At 45.6% G+C, this 16,936-nt stretch overlaps 1 protein-coding gene across 8 annotated transcripts in view; it reads right to left on the bottom strand.

The window, feature by feature from the left end:
- Positions 1–16,936, bottom strand: part of UBN2 (ubinuclein 2) — a 1,075,602-nt gene that overhangs the window by 642,338 nt on the left and 416,328 nt on the right. For all 8 annotated transcript variants that reach the window (XM_040360987.1, XM_040360994.1, XM_040360990.1 and 5 more), the window contains 2 exons: positions 6,101–6,238; positions 5,889–5,998 (listed from right to left, as the gene is read on the bottom strand). In XM_040360987.1, coding sequence (XP_040216921.1) covers positions 5,889–5,998; positions 6,101–6,238 — 248 coding nt within the window. The remainder of the gene's footprint in view (positions 1–5,888; positions 5,999–6,100; positions 6,239–16,936) is intronic.

The following is a 16,936-nucleotide window of genomic DNA, read 5'->3' as shown; positions in this document are numbered from 1 at the left end:
AAGACTAAAATACGCCGTGAGGGGTCACACTCCCCATCATCCATACGGAGCATCGCCATTGGCCGGGAGCTGACCAAGAGAAAGGTTTAACTATCCCATCAACACCCGCTTCTCACCCCATAAGGGTAGCTACATCTGGTGAATGGGGATATATACGAGGGGAGCACCATTTTACAGGATTTGAGGAACAGCACCGAATCACTTCACTGCATCTTTATCTTATTTTTATGACTCTTTATATCTTGTATCTGGACTGGCACTAGCGGATCTGTTATGGTCTGCAACGTTGTATATTGCTACTAATGACCATCAGTTCCTGTCTGTCAGGGCTTATAGAATATAGGCCTGACATATTCTCATTACCTTTGATGAATATTGGGATTCAATTTATCTATCCCGCCCAAATGCCCACACAGGATTGAAGTGTGGTCGTATGCATGTATGTCTAGTTACCATCAGTGTCATTTGGATATTTTTTGGTACGAGTCATTTTAGTATTTTATTTTTTATTGCACTGTGCATCAGTCAGACACTTCAATTAATCCATTATTATTCACCCAGGCTTCCATTTTGGAAATAGGAAGCTTTAATTCACATTTTGAAGCACGTTAGGATTCCTAGCCTGCACAGGATCCTGACATTTGGCTAAGATTTGTACTACATTGCTACACCGAGCTGTATTACACTATTGTTTTTGGATACTGCAATTTATACCTCACCTAGGTTGGTGGTTATGGTATAGACACTCCCTTATCACTTTTTCACTATCAATAGGGTATCCTCAATACAGGGAATATATATCCTGTGACGGCCATCATTATAGGTAGTCCACCAACCATTGGGACTGGTCCTACTATAGGATACCCGACAAGGTTAACATGCCCCTATGAATCCACTCTCATCTCACTTTGCCCTCCATCTATTAAGAACAGGCAGCGTCACACTCTTTCTATAACACTTCCTATTTTCAGGTCTCTTTATTGAGGCACTATAGAGAGGCAGCAGTCTTTATTCCTTACCTTAGCGCGGATTATATATATATTACATGATGTAGCTTGTTGTTGAACCTGTAAATACGCGACGTTGATATCGATGGAGGCTAGAAAGTTTCCCCATCTTAAGCAAGGCTACCACCGAGCGCACTGACTCCATCCGAAAGGGCTGGATTAATAGATACTGGTTCAGGGATCATGGATCCAAAATGGACCTTGTACCCCCATTTGGGTTTTTAAACCATGAACAGGTTCGAATAAAACCCTGCGCCCCTTTCAGATACTAGTGTAGTGCTGATGATCTAGTGCCTGAACCATTACATTTATTTTTGGAGGATCCAAAGGAACGCTGGATCTTAGAAACCTCTGAGGAGGAAACCAACACAATTCCAGCTTGTAACCGTGGAAAATAAAGGCGAGGTAACCCACCCGTCCTGAACCCCTGTTCTCCAAATGTTCGCAAAGTGAAGCAGCCTTCCCCCCCACCCAATAGAGTGGGGGCGTCCTTCACTCAAAATGAGGGCTTGGTGCCAGGCTTAGTAGAGTTTTGGACCCAGGGTTTCTAAAGCAGGGGCCCTGTTGGTGGAGGAACTGCCTTGGTGCTGAGAAACCTGAGGAAGTGGTCCCTTAGGTTTTTGCTGCACATGAAGTAGAGAGCTTTTTCCTCTGGAAATCTTTTGGATATATTTGTCCAAATCATCACCAAACAAGCATTCCCCATGGAAGGGAAACCCTGCCAAAAACTTCTTACAGGGAAGCTCAGCTGACCAGTTCTTAAGCCACACAAGTTTGCACATGTGTACAGACAGGCGAGCCAGACACTAAATTTGCTGTATCGAGTCCTACAAGGCATCTACAGCAAAACACAGTGCTCGAGGTATAGCCACCTTATTTTTAGCAGGATCCCCCTTTTGGTTGGGCCTGTCAGGCTGTCTGACCTGATCCCTTAGGGACTGGCAGACTCCTATTGCTGAGACAGCTGGCTTAATAGCTGAACCGGCCAAAGAAAAGGAACCCCCTAAAAGTGACTTTGGTTTCTTGTCAATAGGGTCCTTAAGGCCCTGTGCATTATCCACTGGACAAGTTAAGTTCTTGTTTAAGGAAGAGACTGCACTGGACAAGTTAAGTTCTTATTTAAGGAAGAGACTGCCTATGGCTGGCATGCTCCACTGGGGCTGCTGGCTTGTCATAACGAGTGGCGTGTGTATGGCAATCTCGCGTCCACCTCCGTGGATGGTATGCGTTCCACTGGCTCCAAACGCCAAAAAAGTGGCGTAGAATAGCATGACCAGGTACCGGAGGTGGACGCGAGATTGCCATACACACGCCACACTGAAGACGTGATAACAAAATGTACGTCGAGGAAGTACAGGTCACGCTACTCTACCCCACTTCCGGTCCCCTCTGGTTGTCGTTTGGAGCCGGTGGAACGCACGCCATCTACGGAGGTGAACGCGAAATTGCCACACACACACCACCACAAGTCAGCAGCCCCAGTGCCGGGATAGGCACTTTTAAATTTAAGAAGCCAATTGGCCAAAAACTTTTTATATTTCACTTTTAATGAACGTTGTTATGCTTATGGATGTCCTCCATTCTTTTTAAATAGCCGGCCAGTCTCCAGTCTAATCTCAAGGGAGCAGGCACTATCCTGCACAAGCGCTGTTTGACTTTCTTTTTGAGTAAAGAAGTCAAAACTTTCTGGTAAACAGACTATATATCCATTCACTTTGGGTGTCGATTTGCTAGTTTTGGTTAAGGATCACATATTATTGGAAGATATCACAGTCACAAGATTTCCATTGTTGGATGTTTATGGACTTCGATCATTTTCAATTTGTTGGGACGTATTTATCACGTCTTTCTATACATTGTTGCACAGAAGGACATTTTTTGTTTGTTTAGATGCAAATGTATTTTGCAATTTCTAGTATGAACACCTAAGGTTATTTTACCAAGCACCTTAGCCTGCCAACCAACACCTGGTGACTCACGTGACCCGGGTAAAGAGGAATGAACTGCTGAAAATGAATAGTTCAGAGCTTGCTCTGTGTCCTACAGCTGTCCCTTGGAAGTGCCATATGTCAGCCATCCTCTGCTTAAATAAGATGGCTGTGCTCTGGGATGCTCGACATGCGCAGCCGTGTATGGGCATGAAGCAGACTTTTTTGCGCCATTAGAGCTACAGCACATGTGCGGCTGTGTGGCGAAGCTTCATGCACCATGGCCGACCCCCACAGCTTGCAAACACACATGTGTTATGGCGAGCCATCATGCGCAATAGCGAACCCCTGTGTGCAGACCATCCATAAGAACCCAGCCAAGACCACAAAAAAAGTTACTCCTACCCAAACTCCCCCTGCTGTCAATAAGGGGGTTGCACTTACACATTCAGGCACAGGGCAACCTTAGAAACTAGGAGCCCAATCTTCACTTATCATGGCGGGTTCTGTCCAAAATTCCACTACGCAGTGTTCATCATCTGAAGGTCACGTTACAATCCCTTGATTTAAGAAGTGTTTTGGAACAAAAGACTTAGAGCTCAAACAAATGTGCCCATCCACCTTGCAGACACTGGTAAAAAAACTGAAGTACTTCCTGTATGGGAGGGCTTCTATATTGGCTATCGCCGCTAAGTGGGAGGGTTCTTTCCATGATGACGCCGGCTATTTAAATCATCAGTAGCGGTATGCGTGTACCCGCTTCAGAAGACGTAATAGAACGAAACGTGCGTAAAGCGGATACACGCACACCCGCACGCACTTCCGGGTCAACCAGCTGATCATACGGTGGAACGCACGCCGTTCCTAGGCTGGCGCTGACTTCCGATACCGGCTCGAGTGCTGTGCAGGGAGGCTTGCTATCACTGGATAGCTGCCCACTTGTATTTACTTTGTTTTGTTTTTAACAATTATTGGAACTTGGTCCCAGTTTCTTTTATATTTTACTTTTATTTTTAATCACCCCCGTTATATTTGTATAACCTGCCTTGAGTGGAAGCCAGATATGCGGCTGCACTACTAATAAAATAAACCCCTGCTACTTTGAACCTACTACTCTATGAGAGTTTTTTTCCCTGGAGGACCTTGGACACCCAGGAAGACCTGGACTAGAGGACCCATCTGGAGAACATGGACAGGCGAGGAGCTGAGCCGTTTGGACACCATCTAGTTACATGCACTTTACCCCTGTAGGGGTGAGTGCCTCTGGTGAGTGGGGACCCAGGAGGGGGAGCACCGGACCCACTGCGTAAAGCTGCACAACTGTATATTCTGACTATTCACCCTGTTTGGAAAACACATGGTCACGAATAATAATTTTTGATTGATTTTGCATGGACTACTGCTCCTATTTGTACTCACTGGACTACTTATTTAACAATTGTCTATTTTTAATATTTTTTGGATACGTTTATACTTTGCCGGCCCTGACCTATAGCATTATTGCTGATAGGTGGATACTACTAATTATTGTTTCATATACTCAACGTTTGGTCACTTCCTATTTTGTATTGCACTTGTTTATGCAATGCATATAATGCGTTTGTAACTATATAGTATCACTTGTGACTGTGAGTCACAGTCATCTCACTTTATCACTAATATACATTTATTTATACTGCTTCTTACATGAGCAGCACACTGAGGCACTTTATCGTCACAGACTCACTAGCTACTAGCTTTCTAGGGGTCAGATAACAGTCAGTCATGTACCAACTCCCTGGTACTCTTAGCCTCCACTAGAGACAGCGCCACCACCCCCACACCTTTACTATTTTCTTTCTGTGTCCTCTAGGGGATTACATTTTTGGGGGGGCTGCAGTCTTATCATAGATTTTTGTTTGGTTTACCTATCCAACACACCACACCTACTCCACATCTCTACTACTGCTACATGTTTCCAATTAGTGGTTCTTAAGCGCGGCTCCACATTTTAATTTATTCTATAGGAGCAGACTTCCTGTCTAAGACTTTGTCTACCAGTGTCCATTCACCTAGAGATGGTGTATAACCCATTAAGGAATAATAGCCCAACTCTGTGTCCCGTGATGTATGATAAAGAAATCTCTAACAAGATGTGCAGAGGAATGTAGGGAGATTTGTTTCATCTCTGTGCATCATCTGAGGCGGTTCACTTCACTGGGTATATGTGAAGTTTTACATCTACTTTAAGGATATAGTGAAGGTTTCTTAAAGTGGTTGTAAAGTTTCAATTTTTTTTGTTTAAAAACATACATATACTTATCTCCACTGTGCAGTTTGTTTTGCACAGAGTGGCCCTGATCCTCCAGTTCTGGGGACCCACGGCGGCTGTTTCGGCTCCTCCCCGCAATTGCTAACCCCCTCTGGGAAGCTCTCTCCCGAGGGGGTTAGCTTGCAGGCGCGCTTGTATGACTCGGCCCCACGCCATTGGATTTGATTGACAGCAGCGCGAGCCAATGGCTGCGCTGCTCTCAATCTATCCAATAAAGAGCCGAGAAGCCTGGACTGTCCAGGGCTCAGGTAAGTAAACCGGGGGGCTGGTAAATGTCAGATGTTTTTTCACCTTAATGCATAGGATGCATTAAGGTGAAAAAGCATGAACTTTTACAACCCCTTTAAATTTTAAGTTGCTTAGAGCAGCTTCATATACACAGGTGTCAGACAGAGAAAAATGTAAAATACAGCATTTTCAGGTACTATGAGAGGAAATTATTTGAGATCTCTTAAAAATTTAAGTTTATGGCTTACTTTTGTTTACAGAGCTGTCTGCACCTTGTAGAAGTCAATATGAATGCAGACACAGGAAAATAGAATTTTCCCAAACTACTTGCCAAAAGAAGCTAGCCAAGAAATTCCAACTGCAAGGCTTACCTATACGTTGGCATTAATAATACCATTGCAAATTCATACATACCCCAAAGGTTTCTGGACTTTCAACTTTCGTGATGGCTTTTCCTTTTCTGATAAATCATCTTTTCTCTTGCGTTTTTTAATGGACCGATCATCATCTTTAAAATGAGATACCTTGAAGCAAAAAAGTACAGTTTTGTCAACAACTTAATGGCAAATTAGCAAATAAGGTAGGTTAAAAAGAATACTTCATAAAACCTTTAAACATATTCTCACTTTAGATGATGTCTGCTTTTTGCTTTCAAGAAAATCCTCATTTTCAGAATCAGATGCTTGTCGAAACTGTAATGTTCCTGTGTTGATATAAAAACCTCCATATTTTGTAGTAAGTGAGGCTGGGACCAACTCGTCATACTAGAATGAAACACAAAATGTTTTAGACGTTGCATTTCATTTACTTTCGCTTTTATATAAAACATTTATAGAAAAAGGGGAAAAAAAAAGGTTGGCTTCAGTTTATTAATGTATCTAAATCGGCTAGTGCATTTAAAAATCTACCCAGACTGACAATGATGCTATCCAAATGTGCTCTCTGTGCTTATTCATCCAGATTGAGAGCACTTTAATACAGTAGGTGAGTTACTGGCCAGATCACCAGGTAAAAACAAAAAGGGGGGTTAAAAGCCTAAAAAAGAAAACCAAATGCTGCCACATCTAATGATTGGTAAGCTGCTATATATTATATTTTTTGGTATATTACACTAAACCTTTACAGCCACTCTAAGGTGATTGGGGAGAACCCCTATAACACCCCCCCCCCCTTTGTGAGACTTCCATTTTTTTGATTGACTCCTGTAAATTATGGGCATCTTCACCCTTATGGCTGGTATACATGGCCATTATCAGCCAGTTTAACAGAAACCGGCTGACAGTTGGCCAATGTGTAAAGCAGCCTGTCCGGCTTGTCGAACAGGCATGCTGAAAAAACGGCAGACAACCAGTGTCTTCTGGCGGTGGAGCAGTTTCTTTGTCTGAACACAATAGCTCAGCAGGGAGATAGCAGAGTTGGAACAGAGAGCTCCTCGCGATCTTCTCAGATCTAATGCATGTAGTTAGCCACTGGGTTCAAAACAGGTCCAGAGCTGTGGTCCATTTCTACAGTTACCAGACCCTGTAGACCCCTTCTGAGGGTATGCCCACTTTGACAGGCGAAGCCAAGACAGGTTTATCCGGTATTAAACTATTAATGTAGTTCTATACTAAAAAAAGTGTTGCAATACACCTATAAGTGTCTCCTGCATAGTAGAAGTTAAATAGTTACATAGTTAGTCTGCTTTCTGGTTGAAAAAAAAAAACACACAGTACTCCATCTAATAGTATATATATATATATATATATATATATATATATATATATATATATATATATATATATATATATATATATATATATATATATATATATATATATATATATATATATATATATATATAGGGTTAGCTCGGTAGCGGGGTGTGTGACCCCTTGGATGGATTCACTACACACTGAATTTATACAGACAGGCAGTCAAAGACGGTTGAAAACAAAGATTTTGGTTTATCCTTCCATCTTGCTGGAAACAAGTGCAAGCATCCAAACAGCATAAACAAAATCAAACCTAAAATAAACCCTGGCCACTTGGGGTGTCTATCTTCACCACACAGGAACCTATGTATGGAGTCTGGCACAGCCTAGTGCTGGGCAGACACTGCTGGTCATACAACAGAAAAACAATGGTCTTGATTTTTATCACAAAGAAAAATCAATCACCTTCTCACCTCCTCAGAATACTTTCAGTACACTGCTCTCCTTACTCACAAAGCCTCAAGATGCAGCAAAACAGTGGTAATCCTCTGGATTACTTATAGAGGTCTTAATTGCCTCATTCTGAACAGCTGAAGTTTTTCCAACGCCCTTATACCTTTTCTGACTGCTTCTGCAGCGACGCCTAATAACAATTGGTGTATTGTCTAAACAAGGCAGAAATGTATGTCCCATCTGTGACAACACCCACAGATTTACCTGACTTTCTGTCGCATACCCCCCTCTTGTTTCAACCCTAGGGTTGGGACACAGGTTGCCAGGCAGGCATGCACTCGGGACAATCCATCTACATTCCCCATTTTAGCACCGGTGCGATGCGTTACCACAAAACTAAATTCCTGGAGGGCCAGGAACTACCTATTTATTCTACTATTGGTCTCTTTGTTCTGTGCCATTCACTTCAATGGGGCATGATCCGTCACCAGTTCAAACTGTCTACCCACGAGATAGTACTGGAGAGAATCCAAAGCCCATTTCACCGCCAAACATTCTTTCTCAATGGTGGCATAATTCTCCTCATGGGCCTTCAACTTTCGGCTGAGGTACATAACAGGGTCTTCCCCTTGATAATCTGAGACAGTACAGCTCCTAAGCCCACATTTGACGCATCTGTCTGAACCACAAAGTCCCGTAAAAAATCAGGCGAATTTAAAACTGTCTGACTACATAAGGCCTGTTTTAAAGCCTGAAAAGCTGTTTCTGCTTCGGGAGTCCATTTGGTCATTACAGACTCATTCCCTTTGGTCAAATTGGTCAGGGGAGCAGCCTGTGAGGCAAAATGGGGGATAAAGCGGCAATAATAGCCCGCGATCCCCAAAAATGCACGAACCTGTTTCTTGTTGGTGGGACGGGGCCAATCCTGAATAGCCTCAACTTTGTTTATTTGGGGCTTGATTAGACCTCTTCCAATGGTATAACCCAGATACTTTGCCTCTTCTAGCCCAAGGGTAAATTTTTTTGGATTGGCTGTAAACCCGGCTTTCCAGATGGAATCCAACACAGCCTGAACTTTTGGCAAGTGCGATTCCCAATCCTCACTGTGGATGACAACGTCATCGAGGTATTTAGCAGCATAGGCTCGATGAGGCCGAAGGGTCTTATCCATGGTGCGTTGGAATGTGGCGGGAGCATTTTGTAACCCAAAATGCATCCTCCGATATTGGAAAGATCCGTCTGGGGTTACAAATGCTGTTTTTTCCCTGGCCGACTCCGAGAGAGGAATTTGCCAATAACCCTTGGTCAGGTCCAACGTTGTCATGTACCGGGCAGTGCCTAGGCGATCAATCAGTTCATCTATGCGGGGCATAGGATAGGTGTCAAACTTAGTGATTTGATTCAGGTGGCGAAAGTCATTACTAAACCGCCAACTTCCACCTGGTTTGGACACTAAGACAATGGGACTGGACCAATCACTATTTAACTCCATCACCCCCAGTTCAAGCTTATTTTTTACTTCCTGGCGAATTGCCTCTCGCCGGGCTTCTGGAATTCTATAAGGCTTCAACTTGACCTTATCCCCTGGTGTGGTGATAATGTCATGTTCAACTCCGGAGACCCAACCTGGCAGGTCTGAAAACTTCTCCGCTATCCCAGCTTCAGGGACAACCAGGTTAAATGGAGCAGAAAATCGGGTAGTCTTAGCGACCAAGGACTCTCTATCCTTCCATGGTTTCAGCAAGTTCACGTGATGGAGCTGCTCAGGTTTTCGTCTTCCCGGTTGGCTAATTTTATAATTCACCACCCCCATTTTCTCCAACACTTCATAGGGCTAGGAATTTACTTTCGACCGTGGGGACCAGCACCAACACCCTATGACAAGGTGCAAAGGAACGGACCTGGGCCCCACGATTGTAAATCCTTTGTTGAGCCAATTAGGCTTGGGCTAAATGTTCCTTCACAATCGGCATCACTTGGGCAATTCTACCTTGCATTTGGGCCACATGTTCAATCACACTTCGATGAGGGGAACTCTCACTCTCCCATGTTTCCCTGGCAATGTCCAGTAGGCCCCGGGGGTGCCTCCCATACAGTAGCTCAAACGGAGAGAACCCTGTGGATGATTGGGGAACCTCTCTTATTGCAAACATCAGATAAGGGAGCAGATAATCCCAATTCTTTCTGTCTTTATCCACCATCTTCCTCAACATTTGTTTTAAGGTTTTATTAAACCTTTCCACTAACCCGTCTGTTTGAGGGCGATATACTGATGTACGTAATTGGGTCACTTTCAGGAGTTTACAAAGTTCTTTGGTCACCCTAGACATAAACTGGGTGCCCTGGTCAGTTAGGACTTCCTTAGGAAGACCCACACGGCTGAAAACCTGAAATAACTCTTTGGCAATTGTTTTAGCAGAGGTGTTTCGGAGAGAAATCGCTTCCGGGTACCGGGTGGCATAGTCTATTACCAAGATGTGCTGGTGCCCTCTAGTGGACTTCAGTAAGGGGCCAACCAAGTCCATGGCGATCCTCTCAAAAGGGACCTCGATAATGGGCAGGGGTAACAACGGACTGCGGAAATGTGGCATGGGTGCAGTAATCTGACACACTGGACAGGAAGAGCAGTACAATTCCACTTCTTTAGTGATCCCCGGCAAATAAAACCTCTGGGTGATCCTGTTGGGTTTTTTCTGCTCCCAAATGTACCCCAAGAATGTGCCCATGGGCCAGTTCCAAAACCATCTTGCGGTACGGTTTAGGCACTACCAGTTGCTCAATGGTGTCCTCTATCCTCTGTGACACTCGATATAACAGGTCCCTTTCAATAATGAAGGGTTAACCAACTCCCCATCTATCTTCACTACATTCTCCCGGGCTCTTAGCAATGTGGGATCCCTCAATTGCTCAGTGACAAAATTTTCTCTGTGCACCTCGAGGTCATCAACCCCTATCGGCCGCTGTTCCTCTTCTGAGGTAGCAGGCTCCTCCCTAGGGACTGGTGTTTCCCTTGCTAATACGGAGAATGGAAACTCAGGAGAATCCTCACAGTTATAGGTTTCTGGAGTAGATGGTTCAGTCTCAGAAGAACCACCTACTGGGGAATCTGGGCAGTCCCAGAGTTCCGGGAAATCCCTTCCCACAATGGTGTCATGTGGCAGTTTGGGAACCAAACCGACCTGGTGACACAAGTTACCGAGCGAGGTTTCAAAGGAAACCGTAGTCACCGGATATTCGAGTGTCCCTATGTACACAAGCTACAGCCATTTTCCTCGGATGTAAGGTTTTTCCCACCACTAGATCACTTTTCACTAAGGTGACCAGGCTACCTGAATCCAACAATACCACAACATTTTTACCATCTAAGCACATTCTATATAAAGGTTTCTCATTTCCCTTTACTGCAGTGCATGTGATTGCAAAAAGGGACTGTCGTCTCTGTCAGAAAGTCACACTGCATGGGTTCATCACCCGCTGGGCAAACCGCTGCTACATGTCCCTCTTCCCGACAACGGTAACAAATCAACCTTCTGGTCCTCTCCTGTGGGATGGGTCTTCCAGGCCGCTCTCACCAAACATTAGCAGTAGTCCCGATAATTCCTCTAGTTGCTCCTTGGTACCTCTCTCCACCCCCATCCATCTTACCTATAGGTGGGGAGGGTCTGGTCTTGGGGTGAAAAGTCTGTGCGTCTCTGGTGGAAGAGGACAAATTCTCTGTTAGATACCTTTCGACCAGGTCTACAAGTTTGTCTGCAGTTTCCGGACCACCATGGTTCACCCATTTCTGCAGGGTGTTAGGAAGAGCCCCAAGAAATTTGTCCATGACTACTCGCTCCAAAATTTTTGGTCCGGACAGAGTTTCTGGCTACAGCCATTTCCTAGCCAAATGGATGAGGACATACATCTGCGACCGTGGTGGCTTCCTCTGCTGATAACTCCAATTGTGGACCCGCTGAGCACAGACATCCAGGGTTACACCAAAACTTTCAATATTTCCTCTTTTAATCGATCATAGTTTTTTGCGTCTACAAGCTCCAAATCAAAATATGCCTTTTGGGCTTCTACAGATAATAGGGGGGCCACTAGTCCAGCCCACTGTTCTTTAGGCCAACTCTCTTTCCGCTGCTCTCTCAAACGTGGTCAGAAACATCTCAGGGTCCTCATCTGCACTCATCTTTGGTAATAAGTGTCTTACCCGAAAAGTCGGTATGTTACTGGCCTGACTCCCAGCCTCGGTCTGCTGTCTCTGAAGCTGTTTCACGATGGCCTCCATTTGCTGCTGGTGTCTCTGTTCTAAGCCTGCAAGGCTCTCTTGGTGAGCCTGTTGTTGAGCTGCAATGCTCTTGGTGAGCCTGTTGTTGAGCTGCAATGCTCTCTTGGTGAGCCTGTTGAGCTGCAATGCTCTCTTGGTGAACCTGTTGAGCTGCGTAAGCCTGTTGAGCTGCAATGCTCCGCTGCAAACCTGCATTTGTCTACTGTTGATTTGCATTTGCTATAGCTAGCTGTTTCAGTATCTCCTCCATTTTGGGTTTACTTTAACTGCCCGCGGCACTCCACCTCCATTTTGGGTTTACTTTAACTGCCCGCGGCACTCCACCATGTGTAAGGGGTTAGCTCGGTAGCAGGGTGTGTGACCCCTTGGATGGGTTCACTACACACTGAATTTATACAGACAGGCAGTCGAAGACGGTTGAAAACAAAGATTTTGGTTTATTCTTCCATCTTGCTGGAAACAAGTGCAAGCATCCAAACAGCATAAACAAAATTAAACATAAACTAAACCCTGGCCACTTGGGGTGTCTATCTTCACCACACAGGAACCTATCTATGAAGTCTGGCACAGCCTAGTGCTGGGCAGACACTGCTGGTCATACAGCAGAAAAACAATAGTCTTGATTTTTATCACACAGAAAAATCAATCACCTTCTCACCTCCTCAGAAGACTTTCAGTACACTGCTCTCCTTACTCACAAAGCCTCAGGATACAGAAAAACAGTGGTAATCCTCTGGATTACTTATAGAGGTCTTAATTGCCTCATTCTGAACAGCTGAAGTTTTTCCAACGCCCTTATACCTTTTCTTGCTGCTTCTGCAGCCGACGCCTAATAACAATTGGTGTATTGTCTAAACAAGGCAAAAATGTATGTTCTTGATAAGATATTATATATATATATATATATATATATATATATATATATATATAAAAATATATATATATAATCAAGAACCAGGAATTATGTTTGATATTACTCACACTTTCACACTTGGCATTAACTTTTCCACCATTCAGAGCCTAGTCTCAACTGGAAGACCAGGAGCTGCATCACACCACAGGTCTCACTGTTACCACCTACCTCCACCCAGAGCACTTAAAAAATTTACTTAAGAACTTTCTCCCACCCTTTTATCACAAGGATCTTACTACAGGACAGTCAATGTGGGGTTGATGTGTATCCCTCTTTTGGACACACTTACCCTTTTTCTGCATCCTACTCTGAGTATGCCACAAGAGAACACTCTCACTGGCAGCACTGAAAAAATTAAAGCTCAAAGTGAATGTTCCAGAGATAAATAAATCAAAAGGATTAAAAAAGTTATTGAACAAAAATGTGCAACATGGATATGGAAAAAGTCTTTCACTTCTCCCAGTGATATCAAACTTGAGCTTGTGTATAAATCAGTAGTGTCCAAACTTTTTTCAAAGAGGGCCAGATTTGATGAAGTGAACATGTGTGAGGGCCGACTATTTTGCCTGACGTTCTTTGAACCACTAAAATTCGGTCTAAGTGTGTTCGTCCGAGCAACTAATACACTGTCCAACAAGAATTCTCTGACCTTTGTGGCTGTGTGTGGTGAATAGATGAGCTTGGGCGTGTTATTTGGATATACAGTATACAGTACATGTTGCCGAGAATGTGTTTCTAGAACGACAGCATCGTGCTGATTCTCGGCTACAGGGTGCCGACATCTCGCTGGAATAGACAAAGCACATTCCAGCGAGCGCGTCATAGAAGCGACGGGAGATCCGACTTGGATTCCCGCCAATTCTAGCTGCAGCATTTGGTATGCATCCTGAGAGGGAACTCCACTCCAAATTTTAAATAAAAAACCGACATGGGTTCCCCCCCCCAGGAGCATACCAGGCCCTTAGGTCTGGTATGGGTTGTAAGAAGACCCCCCCACGCCGAAAAAACGACGTGGGGGGGTCCCCCCACAATCCATACCAGACCCGTATCCAAAGCACGCTACCCGGCCGGCCAGGAAGGGAGTGGGGCGTGCCACGCCCCCCTCCTGAGCCGTACCAGGCCGCATGCCCTCAATATGGGGGGGGGTTGGGTGCTCTGGGGCAAGGGGGCGCACTGCGGGCCCCCCCCACCCCAGAGCACCCTGTCCCCATGTTGATAAGGACAGGGCCTCTTCCCGACAACCCTGGCCGTTGGTTGTTGGGGTCTGCGGGCGGGGGGCTTATCGGAATCTGGGAGCCCCCTCAAATAAGGGGGCCCCCAGATACCGCCCCCCACCCTAAGTAAATGAATATGGGGTACATCGTACCCATACCCATTCACCTGGAGGCAAAGTGTAAAAGTAAATAAACACATGACACAGGGTTTTTAAAATAATTTATTAGTCTGCTCCGGGGGCAGCCCCCCTGTCTTCTTTAGCTCTTTTAGCAGGGGGGGCTTCTTCTTCACCGCCGTCTGGTTCTCTTCCGCTCTCCGGGGGGTCTTCTCTGCTCTCGGGGGGTCTTCTCCGCTGTTGACTCGGCGCACCCCGGTTCTTCTCCCGCTCTCCAGTGCCTTCTCCTTCAGGGCTGGCCACCGCTATCTTCGTGTGTTAGCTCAATTACTAGCAGGTGGCCAGCCCGCTCTTCTGCGACGACTTCTTCTACTCTTCACTTCTTCTGCCTTCTTCCGATGTTGACAAGACGCCTCTTCTCGCTGCAATGATGGGTGCGCGGTTTGCATCCGATTTATATAGGCCTCTCTTATGATGTCACAGTCCCATCATGCTCCGGTACCTACCCACGTGGGTAGGTACCACGTGGGTAAGGACAGCACTGAAGGAGAAGGCACCGGAGAGCAGGAGAAGAACCGGGGTGCGCCGAGTCAACAGCGGAGAGCAGAGAAGACCCCCCGGAGAGCAGAGAAGACCCCCCGGAGAGCGGAAGAGAACCAGACGGCGTGGAAGAAGAAGCCCCCCTGCTAAAAGAGCTAAAGAAGACAGGGGGGCCCCCGGAGCAGACTAATAAATTATTTTAAAAAACCCTGTGTCGTGTGTTTATTGTTGATGTTCTCCCTCTCAGGATGCATACCAAATGTCGCAGCTAGATTTGGCGGGAATCCAAGTCAGATCTCCCGTCGCTTCTATGACGGCTTTGTCTCCATCGCGGCAAGCCAGCTCGGCGCTGGCTCCCGCGATGGGGCTCGTAGGTGGTCAATCTCGCCGAGAAAGGGAGCGAGATTGACACAATATCGCGGTCACCTACTGTACATTTCTTTGGTGGCCCCAACGAATCCCAGAGTGCTGCTCAGGACTAAGGATGAGCTTGGGCGTGTTATTTGGATATACCATTGCAGCCTCACATGTGCCATAAATGCAGCCTCACATGTGCCATGAATGCAGCCTCACATGTGCCATGAATGCAGCCTCACATGTGCCATGAATGCAGCCTCACATGTGCCATGAATGCAGCCTTACCATTGTCATCAGTGCAGCCTGATCGATGCCTATCTGCAGCCTCGGAGGGCAGAGGGAGGGAGGGGGCGGGACGAGTGCCGACATAACAAACAGGAGAATCTCTTGTTTTCTCTGTGGCCTCTTAAATACAAAGTCCTGCCTCCTATGATAGACAGAACAGTCGTCCAATGGCATCCCAGGAGACGGGACTTCCAATACAGACGCTGCTGAGTAAACAGGAGATTCTCTTAATGTAATCTGACGGCGCTCGTCCTGCCCCCTACCTGTCCCCTCCAGGGCAGCACCGATAAATACGGTATTAATCTTTTGTGGCCCTGGGGGGCACAAACAATATATATCCAAATCCCCAGGGGGGCCATATTAAATCAACAGGGGGGCCGCATTTGGCCCGCGGGCTGGACTTTGGACATGCCTGGCATAAATAAAAGATAAGGTTGGCACGCTTGCCAGACTTGGTGGACTCATATACTGTACAACATAGGAGTCAAATAGGCAATCGTGAGGGGAAACCTCAACGGGATTCAGCATGAAAAATTGATGATCCACAAAAAGGAGTATAAAAAAAAAGTGCGCATGTGCGGAGTTCAGGAAATGGGCGCTTGAGCCGAGAGCTCCGCTCCAGCCTAATGCACCGGAGCTCATAGTGAATGGCGCGGCGACCCAAAGCGGACTGACTGACCCCATAACAGCCCGGGAACCCCACATGCACAAAAATCTCCAAATAGGAAGGAATTACAGCTGCAATTTGAGCCGGTATCACCAGACAAAAATTCCAAAATGGCCACCACAGCACAGCACTCTGCCTCACTGAACACAAGCAAGCTATTCATTCTGCAGCACCAACTTTTACCTCAGTACACCAGGCAGGACTCTCTCAGGTACTTGCATCTGCTCCAACCTCCTCTGAGCCATTCCCTGGACACTTATGTCCTAATATGCCCTTTCCGCCTCAGGACACAATTCTGCAGTCCAAACTGTTTATGTTCCCTTTAGAAGCCTTTCCCAGCAATGAAGAAAAACAAATGGTAGATTTGTTTCAAAAGTTTTCTGACCTTTTAGATAAAGGACTGGCATAAACAGCAGCCAAAATCACCGGAGACCTGAAAGCTGGCTTTCAGAATTTGGGATCAAGAATAGATTCAATTGAACACAAATTGGAAGAAACGATGACCTTGTCAAATCAAAAACAGGATTCTTATAACAGCTTACCTGTAAAATCCTTTCTTGGAGTACACCACGGGACACATAGCCATATTCATTACATAATGGGTTGTATGGTCACCAGGAGGCCAGGAACACAGCCAAATCAGACAGTTCCCCTCCATATAGCCCCTCCCACCAGGGAAGTACCTCAGTTTTTGTAACAAAGCAATAAGGTTCTCTTTAAGAAGGGGGAAGCTCTGTGTCCCGTGGCGTACTCCAAGAAAAGGATTTTACAGGTAAGTTGTTATAAAAATCCTGTTTTCTTTATCATACACCACGGGACACAGAGCCATATTCATTACATAATGGGATGTCTCAAAGCAATGCCCTATATGAAGGGTGGGGGAGACAAATCAAGCAGACCACCATGGACAAGAAGCTCTATACTGCCACCTGCAGCACACTTCGCCTAAA

This window comes from Rana temporaria, chromosome 7 (assembly GCF_905171775.1).
Source record: "Rana temporaria chromosome 7, aRanTem1.1, whole genome shotgun sequence".
Classification (NCBI taxonomy): domain Eukaryota; kingdom Metazoa; phylum Chordata; class Amphibia; order Anura; family Ranidae; genus Rana; species Rana temporaria.
The sequence above is the reverse complement of the archived record's forward strand: the minus strand, read 5'-3'. Positions and strand labels throughout refer to the sequence as shown.